At 29.1% G+C, this 14,030-nt stretch overlaps 1 protein-coding gene across 3 annotated transcripts in view; it reads right to left on the bottom strand.

Annotated features, from left to right (window-relative positions):
* Positions 1-7,641: 7,641 nt before the first annotated feature.
* The window catches only part of LOC100160730 (short-chain dehydrogenase/reductase family 16C member 6), a 21,358-nt gene continuing 14,969 nt past the window's right edge, over positions 7,642-14,030 (bottom strand). For 2 of the 3 annotated variants that reach the window (XM_016806878.1, XM_001947845.4), the window contains 6 exons: positions 12,972-13,190; positions 10,328-10,663; positions 10,037-10,166; positions 9,086-9,206; positions 8,202-8,315; positions 7,642-8,127 (listed from right to left, as the gene is read on the bottom strand). In XM_016806878.1, the coding sequence (XP_016662367.1) occupies positions 7,998-8,127; positions 8,202-8,315; positions 9,086-9,206; positions 10,037-10,166; positions 10,328-10,663; positions 12,972-13,175 (1,035 nt within the window). In that variant the 5' untranslated portion in view covers positions 13,176-13,190 and the 3' untranslated portion in view covers positions 7,642-7,997. The remainder of the gene's footprint in view (positions 8,128-8,201; positions 8,316-9,085; positions 9,207-10,036; positions 10,167-10,327; positions 10,664-12,971; positions 13,191-14,030) is intronic. The other variant, XM_003246478.4, reaches the window with a different exon arrangement.

Here is a 14,030-nt window from a genome sequence, read left to right as displayed (position 1 = left end):
CACCACTGGTGTTCGTATATTAATTTACCACAGATTTTCTGTGACAGGCAAATATTACTATTCGTATTCTGATCACATATAAAATCTAATGTTTTATCAAAATTACGGTTTATAATTATTTTCATAATGTTTATGATCGATAACATTATTTTATAGTATAAAATCTAAAAGCTAGACAACAGTCGTTAATCGTTATACTATGTGAATGCATTACATTTTACTGTGTATCATTAAAACCAACTGATGATACCTATAGCTACTTCAAAGCATAATATAAATTATACATTTAATCATTATGTTCAGCGGGGAGCTGCTCTGGAATAATGGAACTTGTTAAAATGTATCATATTGAACGATAAAGCACTTTTGTGTATCTACGCAATATCTAATAGAAAACATGTGTTCTCCATAATGGTACTCAGAGCGTCGGTATATTATAGTTATCTTTTTTATATTTTTACGAAAAAAAAAATGAATACAATTTTAACAAACCGTTTTTGGGTCATTGAGTATCAATTGTCCACGGATCGAGGGGATGGAGAAAAAGGGCACCGCGTACAGACATAATACCAATTGTTATCGGAATATGTATTAAGATGTTTGTTCCTGTTTATTCTTGCGGAAACATATACCTGGGGTCAGCAAAATGTCACAGACAGAAAAGATTCAATAAATCGTCAAACACTTTTTGTGTTGTGAAAAATGCTTTTAAGCCCAATGTATGAAATTAGGTATAGAATTTCACAGCATAAAAAATTCAAAATTTAATTTTTTTTTCAGTTTGAAAATAAATGTATTATTATAAGGTATTATCAGGTTATAGAATTATTTATTTAAAAATATATAATTAATATAAATATGTATTTAAAATTGTTTAAAAAAAGAATTAATTGCATACAAGATTACAGGAGTATAATGTTATATTGTTATTAAAACATACTTAAAGGTTAAATTAAATAAAACATAACGATATAGTAGTTGTAAACAATAATCAAAAATGAGTAATTAAGTACTGGGCATTTAACAGTTTATCAATAATTGAAAAAAAATCTTTGAATTTTAATTTTCTTAAGTATATACCTCGGGATTCCGCCATTGGGTAATTTCCCCCTACCTTCAATCAAACCACATCAAATTTACTCACTGTATAACTCGTAAATACAGATTGTAAAAATAAATTTTTGTTTAATAAATAAAAAAGTATACCTAATTAGAGGTACCTTATAATTATGGTATACATTATGTGATTCGTTATACCCATTATTATAACAATTTCAAAGTTACACAATATAGTCGTATTTTTAGTATCACAATTAAAATTAGAATAAAGTGGAAAAACGGATATTTCAGTATCATAGGTCATTGCACAAGAAGTGTTTGTAGTATTTTTTTTCCATGTAATATATACCGCTCCAATTTTTTTTTTCAGCATTAGATGACAGGTAATCTATCCAAATTTTTAAGTAAACAGCAAAAACAAATACCTAACTGCATTATAAATATATAATCTATATATATAAGAATCTAACTTGATTTTGGAGATGAAGGAAACCGGCTTGTTTGTTTATTTATTATTGTTATTATTATTATTATCATTTTTTAATTATTTATTTATTTGTTTGCACTTCCATTTTTCCATTTGAAATATATATTATTCATTGAACAAATAATTTACTGTTACATTTTTTTCTACCTTATCTCTGTTATATAATAAAAAGAATAAAATTTACCACTCCAGTAGTTGAATTCAAAATGTAGGGTATATCATTTTTAGAAATTAGTAATTACATTATATTATTTGTATAGCCAAAAAATAGTCATATGTTTTTTAATCAAATTATAAAAAAATTATTTTTTCCGGAGGAAGGTCGGGCAGCTAGTATTATAATATAATACTATGCTCCTGTCGTCATCCTCTCGCCCGTGATACGCATGCCAATCCTAGACACGAGGCTAATATAAATTTTCTTTCATCTATTCTTCTAACCAACAAAACGTAAAAAAATCCTCCCTCTTCAATCACTAATTAACTTCGGAATACCAACTCTCAACATGCGTTCTCAAATTCCCGTTTCTACCCCTTTCACTCCCACTAATTATGGCCCAAATTCCCTAATCGCACGTACGATGCGGTTCTCCAATGATGACCCCTAATTTACCCTGCAAATAGCCAAGTTGCTTGAGTACTTTCTTTATTTTTCTTATTAATTACTATTAATTACCCATGTATCATTATACACGTTACTTACTTGGAATTTTTTTTCTGGCTTGGCCTGTGTTATTTGTACGAATAAATAAATAAATATCAGGTAGGTAGCACAACACGAATAGTTTTTAGCTAGAAAATGATTACGTTTTCTATTTGTTATTTTATTTTTCCATTCACAAGAATGAAAGTACATTTCGCAACATAATAAATCGTTCGAAACTTTAAAAGCTATGGTTTAATACAACGCAAATGGCTGGTTTTGCTTTTACGCGTGCACAAGTTCGCTAGGAATATTTATCTTATATTTTGCTCCAACGGTTTTCAAATAATACTAGGAAGGTTTATCTGTCGGGACTGGATTATTCGGCCAGCAAGAGGACGGTCCGGTAAGCAAAAAATAGTGACTAGCCAAGGTGGGACAGCGGTGGAAAATAACACACATATTGGATTCAGTCGATCTATGCGCTGGAGGGGGCGGTGGTGATGGTGGGGGGGGGGGGGTTGGTTGAGGGGTATTTTGTGATTCATTGTGCAGCACCAGCGGCGGCGGGCAGACAATAAAAATAAAAACGGAAAAATCATTCAATAACGGCCAACCGATAGCGATCGTGCGCCGTCTATGTATATTTTATATATTTCGACTTTCCGGTGGGAGGGGTGAAAAAAAATGTATATACTTATGTATAATATATATAATATGGTACCTTTGCCGTCTGTTTTTATGCAGCTGTGCACAACTTTAGGAAACGATTTTCTTCGCGACCCTTTTGCGCGTTTACTATTTTTTATTACACGTACCTATATATATATATAAATATAAACATTTCTTTTTGCCAGATCAGCCAGATCAGATTACATTTAAATTTATAGACCGCCCGCGGCCTGTAAGGTGTTAATAAAGAAAATCCATTGTGCACGGGTGGAGGCGGTGACGATGGGGTCGCCCGTTCGGTCTGGTTTTTTTTTATTTTCAAAGGATTTCTCACTGTCAAAAAGCACGAGCGAATGCAAACTCGATCTTGATAAGCATATAATATAATACGCGCATGAGTTAAGGGTAAACTCACATCTTTTGAAGAGTTTATTTTCTTGTTTTAGTGGGCCCGCGAGAGGACATATAATATTTTTTTCCTCTAAACACACTGCAACACAGGTGAATGTTTTTACAAGAACATAATGACGACGACGGAGGTACAGTACCTACGCATAATGCGTACATACTTATAATACACATACGCGTGAAACCGTTACTAAACGTCGCAGCCGCCTTTGTCCAAACAGAGGGCATATCGTCAACACAAGTATGTAAAGGTGTAAATGTATTATGTATAGTTTCAGTGGAAATATATTACATAAAATGCGCACATACTGCGGGGAATTTCAAAGAAAACCCTCGGGTTGGGGCTCAAACACTAGATTTTTACTAAAAGCCCGAGTGATTATCCGGCCGTTTATCTCACGAGTTATAATATTTTTAGCAGTTTTCAGTTTTGAAACGGTCGCCTGTTTTAGATTACGAGTTACAGTGTAGTTAACAACAACTTACAAGAAGGATAACACTTGAGCCGAAAAAAAAATGTTTCAAAAGAAAACAATTTCATTTGTAAATTATTGATTTTGTGGGCTTAACAATATAATTATACGTGATTTTACTTATATAATATGTACTCGATAAGTTTAAATACAAATTTGTAATTTTAGTATTGATATTGATTTTAGGTTGGCATTGATATATTTTTAATTGAATGAACAACTTCTATGCCGATAAAATACCATCTGCTCACTGTTTTCTAATCGATAAATATACTCTTCATTCTTCAACAATTGTCTCACACTGTGTTTGCCAAAAGAAAGCAACTATATTTTTAAGACAAATAGTTTCCTCACTGGCTCTCGGAATATAAGATTGACTTGATGAATTTAAAATACAACAAATTGTATTAGTAAATTGGTTATAAAAATAATGTTTTAGAACTTAAATAAACATAAGAAATCAATGATACATATTATATCATATTGGTTTGCGTCATACTGAAAACTAGAAACTAGAGTCAACCATGGTTTCACAATTTATTACAATTTTAATTTATTCCAAACCAAATGCATAGTAGACGGAAAATTACTCGAACATCATTTATTTAAAACTGATATTGCAAAAAAATCACAAAATTAGACCATATTGTTTTTGGTTATATATAACCAGTATATTTACATGAAACTATGAAAGTAACAATTTTAATAATTTACAAATACAAAATTATGAAGTGTTTTTTTTTGTTTATATAATTAATATAATATAAGAATGTATAAATATTATAATAAATACATAACGGTCAATTTTTAAAAGTGATTTACTTATGCCGATTATTCATGAGAAATGGAAAGATAGGTATTATCATTGTAGTTACTTGAAATGTGTGTTTTTTATTCATAATTGTATTTGCAATATGTTTGTCGAAAGCAATGTAACAATCGTTTTGTGTTGTTACGCTATAGCTAATACACTAATACGCCAAGAAATATTTTTATGGAAAATTACTACTGTTAAGGGAAGATTTGTATTCATTTTATTTGATATTATTTAATGTTTAGCAGCTAATACAAGACAAGTTAAATTATATTACAATAACATAAACAAATACATTTTGAAGAAATATTATAACGTATGTAAGATTTAATTTAATATTTCGCTTTAGACGTCGTGGAGGATATTAAGCCACATATATATTATCTAGGTGGGATCTGATGAAAGGATTTTGAAGATTGCAAAATAAAACCCAATTTAAAGTGTTTTAGATTCATCAGATACGTGAGCAGAAAAATTATATTTTTTTTCAAAGCGCATACCTATACTAGAATCGATTAGTTATTGGATTTAGCGGATACCTGAGAAACCGTTCAAAATTGAATCCTGTAAGTATTTGTTATTATGTATAATATTTTTTTTCATATAATATCATATATTTTCTTAATGATAACGCACAAAATATTTTTATGTATAATTGGTATACCATACTATTTTATGACAAACGTCGCAGTATGTAGACGTTTTAAAATAACAATTATAACTGAAGGTTTCCAAAGCACCGAGATAGCACCTAATATAATATGTATTTATATTAAATTATTTTTGGAATTTTATAAATAGAAACAAATATATATATATATATTTTTAGCTGTATTTTTACAGTCGTGACTGCAATGGGAATTGTTATAAAGATATTTTTTTATTTTTTTATCAACAGTAAAGGATTTCTTATGGGCAAACATGAGAGATAGGTAAGCACATCATTGGAATATGGCTGTATGGATTTGCACTTCGCTACTTCACTCAGAATATGTTCGAGTGTTGCTGATTGTAATAGTGTAATATTTTTTTTTTTTTTAATTTGTTTTAATTTCTATGATTTTAAAACCATGCAGAAAGTAGAAATTCTTTTGTAGTACGCATAACCAAAATTAGTTTTTAATTTGGGTTGGTATAAATATGTTTAACTAGTTAGAAGGTACCTTGAAAAAAATTTAAGTTACTGTTCTTGAAGGTTAACCTACGATATGTCCATATGAAATATACTATATTCTATAGTACATAAGCCTTTTGAATATAAAACCAGTTTTATTACCATATTGTGGTAAAATATGTGTAGTTTTGATTTCAAAACCAATCAAATTAAAATAAACTTACGTTGAAACTGTGGATTTTTGGTAGAACTTAACTAAAAATTGTGTACGAATATCAGGTCTTATAATTAAAAAAAAAAAATATTATAATACATTTATGCATTCAAACATAATATTATTAATTGTAATTTGCAATAAAAAAAATGTATTCAAAGAAACTAAAAATGTGACTATAGGCAGAAAACTTTGATTATACTTTTAAGAGAATATTCATGGAAGTGGTATGGATGGTAGAAATGTTAAATAAATTAAGAATGAAGTTAAATTCCCAGATGAATAAAGGGGAGGAAACTTCTTTTTGCAACTTAGTACTGTGGTGACGTAGATATCAAGTTTCTTACAGGGCTTACCAATGAATTCCCCAAGAAACTATAATCATTTATTAACCATATATTTTCCAGTGATTATAGACTTTTATCATTTACGTGTAATTGGACCGCAACGAATCATAAACCTACCATATATGTACTAAGTCTAGTTACGCGTTTTATTATTTTACTGTAGACTGTCTACTCTAAATTTATAAAATTATATTTTTAAGACTTAAATACACCAACTTATTATTTGTAATATATATACAAAATATTTTAATTAAATTACCTAATCCAGATTTGAACATTTGTGACATCTAAAATATGGTGCAATAGCTAGTTACGGTTTTAATTTTTTAAGTATAGAACATTTTTTTTTAAAAATATATATGTATACTGTACGCCTGTACTCCATTTATATTTAGTTGTTAACTATCATAGATCAAAAAAGAAATTATTTTAAATGAAAACAATTTTGAATTAGTGTTTATTAGTGTTTATAAGTGATTTTTTTTTTTCATATTTATCATAATTATTAAATTGTGTTTTAGTTGTAGGTATTCACATTTAAAATAAACACATTGATAATATTATAAGTTTTACGTTTTATAAAAAAAAATGTGAAATAAATAATGTTCTATGAGAAATATTTAAAGATTTATAAATGCATTACAGATGAAATGTGGTCTTGGAGTTGGAATTTTTAAAATATTGTTTGTTTAATCGTAATATCGTTGATTGAAAGGTGACACAAAAAAAAATTATAATTTATAATATGGTGATCAATTACTATTAAAATATTAGCAACTGAACTTTTAGTCAGGGTTATTGTTAAACGATTTCTTACTGACAACATGTCGGTAAGAAAGTCTTTTGAAGCCGTTTCGAAAAGATGACACAGAAAATTGGATAAGTCATTTTACACGAATCTGTCTTGTACTCCCAGTCGGTAGGTCATTACACCAGAAAGTCCCCAGGGTTAATACTATGGCTATCTTTCTTACACTGGTATACACACACTACATTGAGATATAACTCAATATAAGTACCTAATGCACAGCACACAACAGTTGTATCACTCGTTTCAGTGAATAATATGAAATGTCTGTCCACTTCTCCCTACAATTTATTACTTTATTTGAACTGTTGAAGTACCGTGTGGCCAATGCAGTTGCATATCACGCTAGACGCGAATCTAATTAATATTGTATTATGTTTGTTGAGTCATTCGAGTTAAATTAATAACGACGTTTTAAATTTACTCTCAATCTCGATGCAAATAAATCATGAATTACTAAATCAATGAGTTGAGTTTTTACATTGAAAACGATAAATTTGTTTTTACTAACACGTCTTCCTAACAGCTTTTACCATAATTTTCCAACACACTCACTAACACAATATTTATAAAATATTTATAAAGAAATAAAAACGCCTCAAATAGTTTGGATTACTTTAATAGGTACCTAATAAATAAACTCGCAAAAATTACAGACATTTTGACATTTTTAAAATACTTAAAATACCCATTCATATAATTAATGAAATAATAGCTATAAAATATATTATAATTTACCCATAATATATGACAGTCTTAACTAATATAAAATTCTATACCTATCAGCCAAATTTAGTAATTAATTAAAACATAAACGTTTAAAATATTATACGGTATCGGTTCGAACTTAAAAGTAAGTGTAGCGAAATTTATTTTCGGATTACCGCTATCACATACAAGATACGGTTTATTTTTAAATAAATGATTTATGAACAATCACATTTTACAAACGTTGTTTTCAGTTAGTAGCTACTGTACGATTAATGATTGACATGTTGGGCAGACTGTCCTGGTCTTCTTGTGGAGGCAACAAGACTTTCACGTAGAAAATATTTTTTATCGAATCCGAAATATTGACGGGGAAAAGTCTGTATAGAAAATCAAAACAAAATATTAATTCCACACGAACGATTAATAACGCTTTATTTTTTAAGCCGCTTACTTCCGTATAATATTTGTAAAATACGTTATATGAGGAATAGTGAATTCAACTTCATTCGTCAAAATCCCGTGGACTGTAGCTTTAGCGGCACTTTCCACGCTCAACACCGGCAACCTGAAAACCGATTATCGTGTCGTAAGCTTTGCCTCAATTAATGTTCATAATTTTGAAACTCATAAGACGTTAGTTATTTCAAAAGCCTCTCCATCTTTTACATTTCAATAATTATAAGATATAAACATATATAGGCGACACATTATTTGTTGATAATTAGCCGTATAATAATTAATCGTATAAGACAGTGTAACATTATTATACAATATAATATGAGAAAATTATATGTGCTAATGACCTATAATCTATTATAGGTACCTATAAAGACTCATCGATAAAAAATGGTAGATTATGTTTGTGAATAATCATGATTAATTTACGTTGATGGCTCAAGCTTAATATTTGTAAAGTACCTACCATTTATCAATTATAATCAAAATATATTATCAAATTTGAATAGTTATTATATTATATTTATAGGATAAGACGACTGACTTAAAAATATCTATATGGTATTAATTGGACGGTGCGTGGGTAAAATGTCAAAATCTCTATTCACTACTGATCAGGAAACGAAGAAACTTCGTTATTTCAGTATTCACTGCCGTGGGTATTTTGTTCTTCAAAAGCTATTTCGGGATTCGAAATAATGAACCGACTGTTCTAATATTTTGGAATTAAAAAATTATCTACGATGAACGTAATCATTTTACAAGAAAGAATGTATTAAAAACCTTAAAAAGATAAAAAAAAAAATAAAAATATGAACAAAATTGACTTTTGTCAATTATCGTAGCACCGTAAAATTAATGGTTTAGCAATGGTCATACCTGCTGTTGATGGATTTCATATAATCAGCACTCGTGTTAATTAGTTTTGGTATCACAATAGTGGTATGGATTTTGTTGTGCGAATGGTCCCTGAGTTCCTCTCTAAGACTTTCCATCATTCCTAGAAACATAAACAACGTTATTTCAAACAAATCATAAATGATTAACGATCGTCGTCGTTGTTCATAATTTTTGTAATTAATTTGAAAAAATAAAATTTAAATTTAAAAATTTTGGTTATCACTATTTTTGATCGTTTAAAGATCTTGAATTTTTACATTATAATAGAATACTGACTACATTTTGTACTTCATATTCAGGAGCAAAATATTTTTCTGAGAAATTCAATAGGTACTTACATAAAAATCGAACGAATAGTTAATTAGCTATAACTTATACCTAAGACTTTAAAATATTTATGAACCACTACAGAGTAAGAGATCGACATTTTGTGTGAGTTAGTTACACTCAACTCAGTCATAAAATATTTTAATATCTATAAAATTAAACCTAGCTGGTTAACTCACTCGAAATTTGGTATTTATAATATATTATAAAAATGTTCAGTAAAATAAATTTCACTTTGAATTATAAAATAAAAATGTAAGCCGTTATTCAAAAAACTAAAAGACTTAAGAACAATAAAGATAAAAAATATAGGTATCTTCTTAGTAAAAAGTATAATTTTTTTTAAATTTTGTTTTTAATGACCAAGTTGTTTTAAAAAAATAAATGCATTAAATGTCATACATTTTCACTCTGTGAGCATAACCAGCTGGGTAACGTTAAAAAAATAGTTATATATCGAAGACAATAATGCGCCTCGGATGTATAGAATAATAATATTATGACGAAAGGTGAGGTCGTGCAATAGACAAAGAAATTACGCAGATCGTAAATGTTACTGTGTGCAATAAAGTGTTCGATAGGAGTACGTAGTGTTTGACTTACCATTAACACCCCACTTGCTAGCTGTGTAAGCCGATAATTTGGCATCGCCGCTGAGAGACGAAATCGACGAAATCGCTACAATGTGACCGCTGTTTCTCTTCATCATACTCGGCAAAAACGATCGTATCATCTGAACCATAAAAAAAAAAATAATAATAATAATTAGTAAGTACCTAAAGCACCGCAACGAATAACTTCATGTTTTACTTATACATATTATAATTATTTAATATTCGATTTTGTTCTCTTTCCAACGAACAAATCGTACCTATTCGCTTTTCACCGACTTACCCAAAAGTGTCCGAGCAGGTTTATGTTGATGATGGTGGAAATCGTGTGGTCCTGAGCGCCCAGAAACGTGTGGCCGACGATGACGGCCGCGTTGTTGATGAGCACGTCCACCGGACCCAGGTCGAGTTCCACCTTGACAGCCAGCGCGGCCGTTTCGGAGCTGATGGCCACGTTTACAGTGTAAGCCTTGGCCGACGCACCCGGCACCTTAGCCTCGATCAGCTTGACCGTCTCTTCGTTGCTCGTTTGGTCCACGTCGACGCACGCCACTTTGGCTCCAAGATGGGCGAACATTAAGGCCAGCTCACGGCCGAGGCCTCTGCCCGAGCCAGTGATCTGTGAACACAGACGGAGAAATTTCCAAGATTTAGGTAACCAAAAGTCAACGAGTCCAAGAATTACGTGGAACAGGTAGCTTGATTTTTTACATAATTTCACAGACAATATTGTCGAACGGTTTGCTCGAAAAACAACGACATCTCATTATTTTTTTATTTATGTGTGATGAATATTAAAAATGAAAAAAAATTGGATACTAGTTCACAAGACAATTATTCGATTTTATCAGTTTCTTCGAAATGCATAGTATATACATTGGTATTTTGATATTGACTTTATATGATAAAAGTACCTGTATAATATGATAATAGGTATATGGTTATAATAATATTATTAATGTACTCAATTTAAATAGGACGATATAATATCATATTTTATTCAATCCGTACCTAACTTAAAATATACTGCATCTATGTTGCGTAAATGCATAATGGCTATAGTAAATATATTTTGCTTTTAAATGTAAAGAATACTCGTTTCCGTCTTATTATCAATTATTACTGGAAAGAAATTGCGTAAATTACCGTCACTCGACATACATTTCGTTTCACGAGGCGACCGAAGTAAAAAAATCATACTTGTTGTTTTTAACCATAGCACAATATTATATTAAAATAAATTGTATTAATTTATTTAATTAATTTTAATAAAATGTTTATTAAAACCTAAAACAACTTGAAACTCCGACAAAAACATCTACCATTAATACTTAAAGATTGTGATTTCGATTGGGAAAACAATTATAACTAAACAATAGGGTTCCGTTGAGGTTTTGGTTTCACAATTTTCAAAAGATTCTAACACTGATTTTTTGTGGCTCCAGTCCGTCGATACGATCCACTGTGGCGAACTTTCACATTTGCACACAATTATTCAGTAAAGTAAAAAATGGCCCTCAAAAAGTTGCACATGAAATGCGTTTAACTAACTATCGGTTTCAATTTTCAACCCGACTCACTCTATTTGCACTATATAATAATATACGCAACAACCGAACAATATAATGGTATTATACTAATAATATATTCTATGGCATCACGTTAATATGTTTTAATGTTTGTGTGAGTACATTGTTGTTTTGCAAAGTTTTGACATAGATATCAAATTCATATTCAAATATTCACTTCGTTAAGTTCGTTTTAACATAATTTACTTGATTATCATAACTTACACCGGGAATGTAATTGAATATAAATAACTCATAACCAGCCAGTCAAGTATCATGAATTAAAACGCACCCATATAAGTGATTTAACTGTAATGATACAACGTAATATTCCACATTGTTTTATCATTAACATAACATTAGATCACAAAATGTTAATAAAATTGTTGTTATAGTATTAAATATTAATGAGACGAAATTTAACTAACTGCTGTGACTCATGTTTGAAAATAACTGAATATCAATGCATTAATAACAATATTATAACATTAGCATAACAATGTACCTATCAATGATTTTTATTTTTACAGTTCGGAAAATTATAGGTTTTAAAATAGATATTGTAGGTAGTTATTTGATATGGCTAAAGACAAATGTGCTGAAAACGGAATTTAAGTGATATTTTATGAATGCATAAATTACCTACTTGTCTATAAACCAATAATAATTAGGTTTAAATCTTATTGAATTCTCCCATATAATAAACCTCTTCATTTATATCCCTTTGTCGTGCAATCCTGACTAATTAATACATAATAATATGACATTCGCAACTAATCACGTTATAATATGATATTAGTCGTAGTTTGTTTATAGGTAGGTACTCGTATCAATCAGAAGGGTAGAATATTACTAATCCTGCCCAATGTGTATGACTAAAAAAAAAAGATCAATATATTATCTCAAACATTTCATGAAAAAACTTAAACTGGGATTGCTGTACAAATGTATAATGTCTATTTCGAATATTAATACTATTGAAATAAAAAAAATTCTCATAGAAAGTTTTAAAGATATTATAATGTAATAATACAGGCGTTCTAACTCCAAATGTCACCCCTCATTGTGTTCATAAATGGATTACGTATTATGGTTTAAAAAATCAAAATCCTATTGTAGTTTTGCATTTGCTTATCCGTAATTATTTTGGTTTTTGACGATTGCATGAAAAAACATTATCTTATTAAATCCAATAAACGAGTAAACATGAAATAATTAAGCTCCCAAGTAAACTTTGGTCTTCGTGACATAGACTCATAATAAATAAATGGTGCGAGACAAAACTATACACTTTTTGCTTGACATCAATGTCAATATGCGAACGTCTCATTTTTATTAAACGAATGTGTTATATTTTACCAGTACAACGTTTCCTTTGACAGATTTTTTCGACTTTGGCAGAAACACTCTGAACGTCTTGAAAAACAACGTCACAAAGAACATTTGAAAGATGATGAGTATCTCTAATACTAAGGGAATCGGATTTTTCAGTGTCCATGGCTCATGAGTGGAAGGAGGTGCCAATGGTACAGATTTGGTATGGTCCGTTTTTGCGTTGGTCATACTTTTGGAATGACTCTAAAAAAAATAAAAATAAATTATTCGTTTAGTTTACCACTATTGAATGTTAAACCTATAATTGGAATGTAGTATATAATATTCTAAAAAGTGCTTTGCAGATAAAAAAAATAATTAATTAATTAATTATACAAAGGCAAATTTGTTTTACCTTTATCATTTTATATAATAATTACATTTTGACCTATAATATAATTTGATTGAAATTTTAAGTGTATAAAAATATCTATTAAAATTTAAAATGTTTTTAAAAGTTATAGCTTTCTAAATAAGTTAATAAAATCAAACCTGAAACTATAATACGATTTGCTCGGGTTAAAAATAAATAAGATTTTTTTTTCTTTTAACCCAACCTTTTATTGACTGATGTAGGTAATTATTGTTACTTATAATAACCTGGATCCATAAAAAATATTATTTCAGTAAAACGATAATAATTAAAAATTTCCAAAGCAAAGTATTTTTTTTTTTTTGAAAATGTATACAGAATATAAAACAATATACAATTATATCTTAAGTAATATTTTAAGGATTAAAATTTTTTATGTAGTCTGAACAGAGCACTTTTTAGATTAAAACATATTAAATGAAAGATTACTACCGGGTGATTCTTTTATCAAACAACACACATTATTTCAAAAAGTGTAAATTTTTTTGAAAATATTTTTTTACATAGTTTCAAATTGCTTATAAAACAACGTTTTTCTTAAAAATTATATTTTTAAATATTTTTTATCCTTATAATTTTTTAGTTTTTTACTTTTTTGAATGACAACATATGGTTTTAATTTTATATTTCAATGCAGAATATTTTTCTTAGTATTTTGATACCAGGGATAA

This window comes from Acyrthosiphon pisum, chromosome A1 (genome assembly GCF_005508785.2).
Source record: "Acyrthosiphon pisum isolate AL4f chromosome A1, pea_aphid_22Mar2018_4r6ur, whole genome shotgun sequence".
Lineage (NCBI taxonomy): Eukaryota > Metazoa > Arthropoda > Insecta > Hemiptera > Aphididae > Acyrthosiphon > Acyrthosiphon pisum.
The sequence above is the reverse complement of the archived record's forward strand: the minus strand, read 5'-3'. Positions and strand labels throughout refer to the sequence as shown.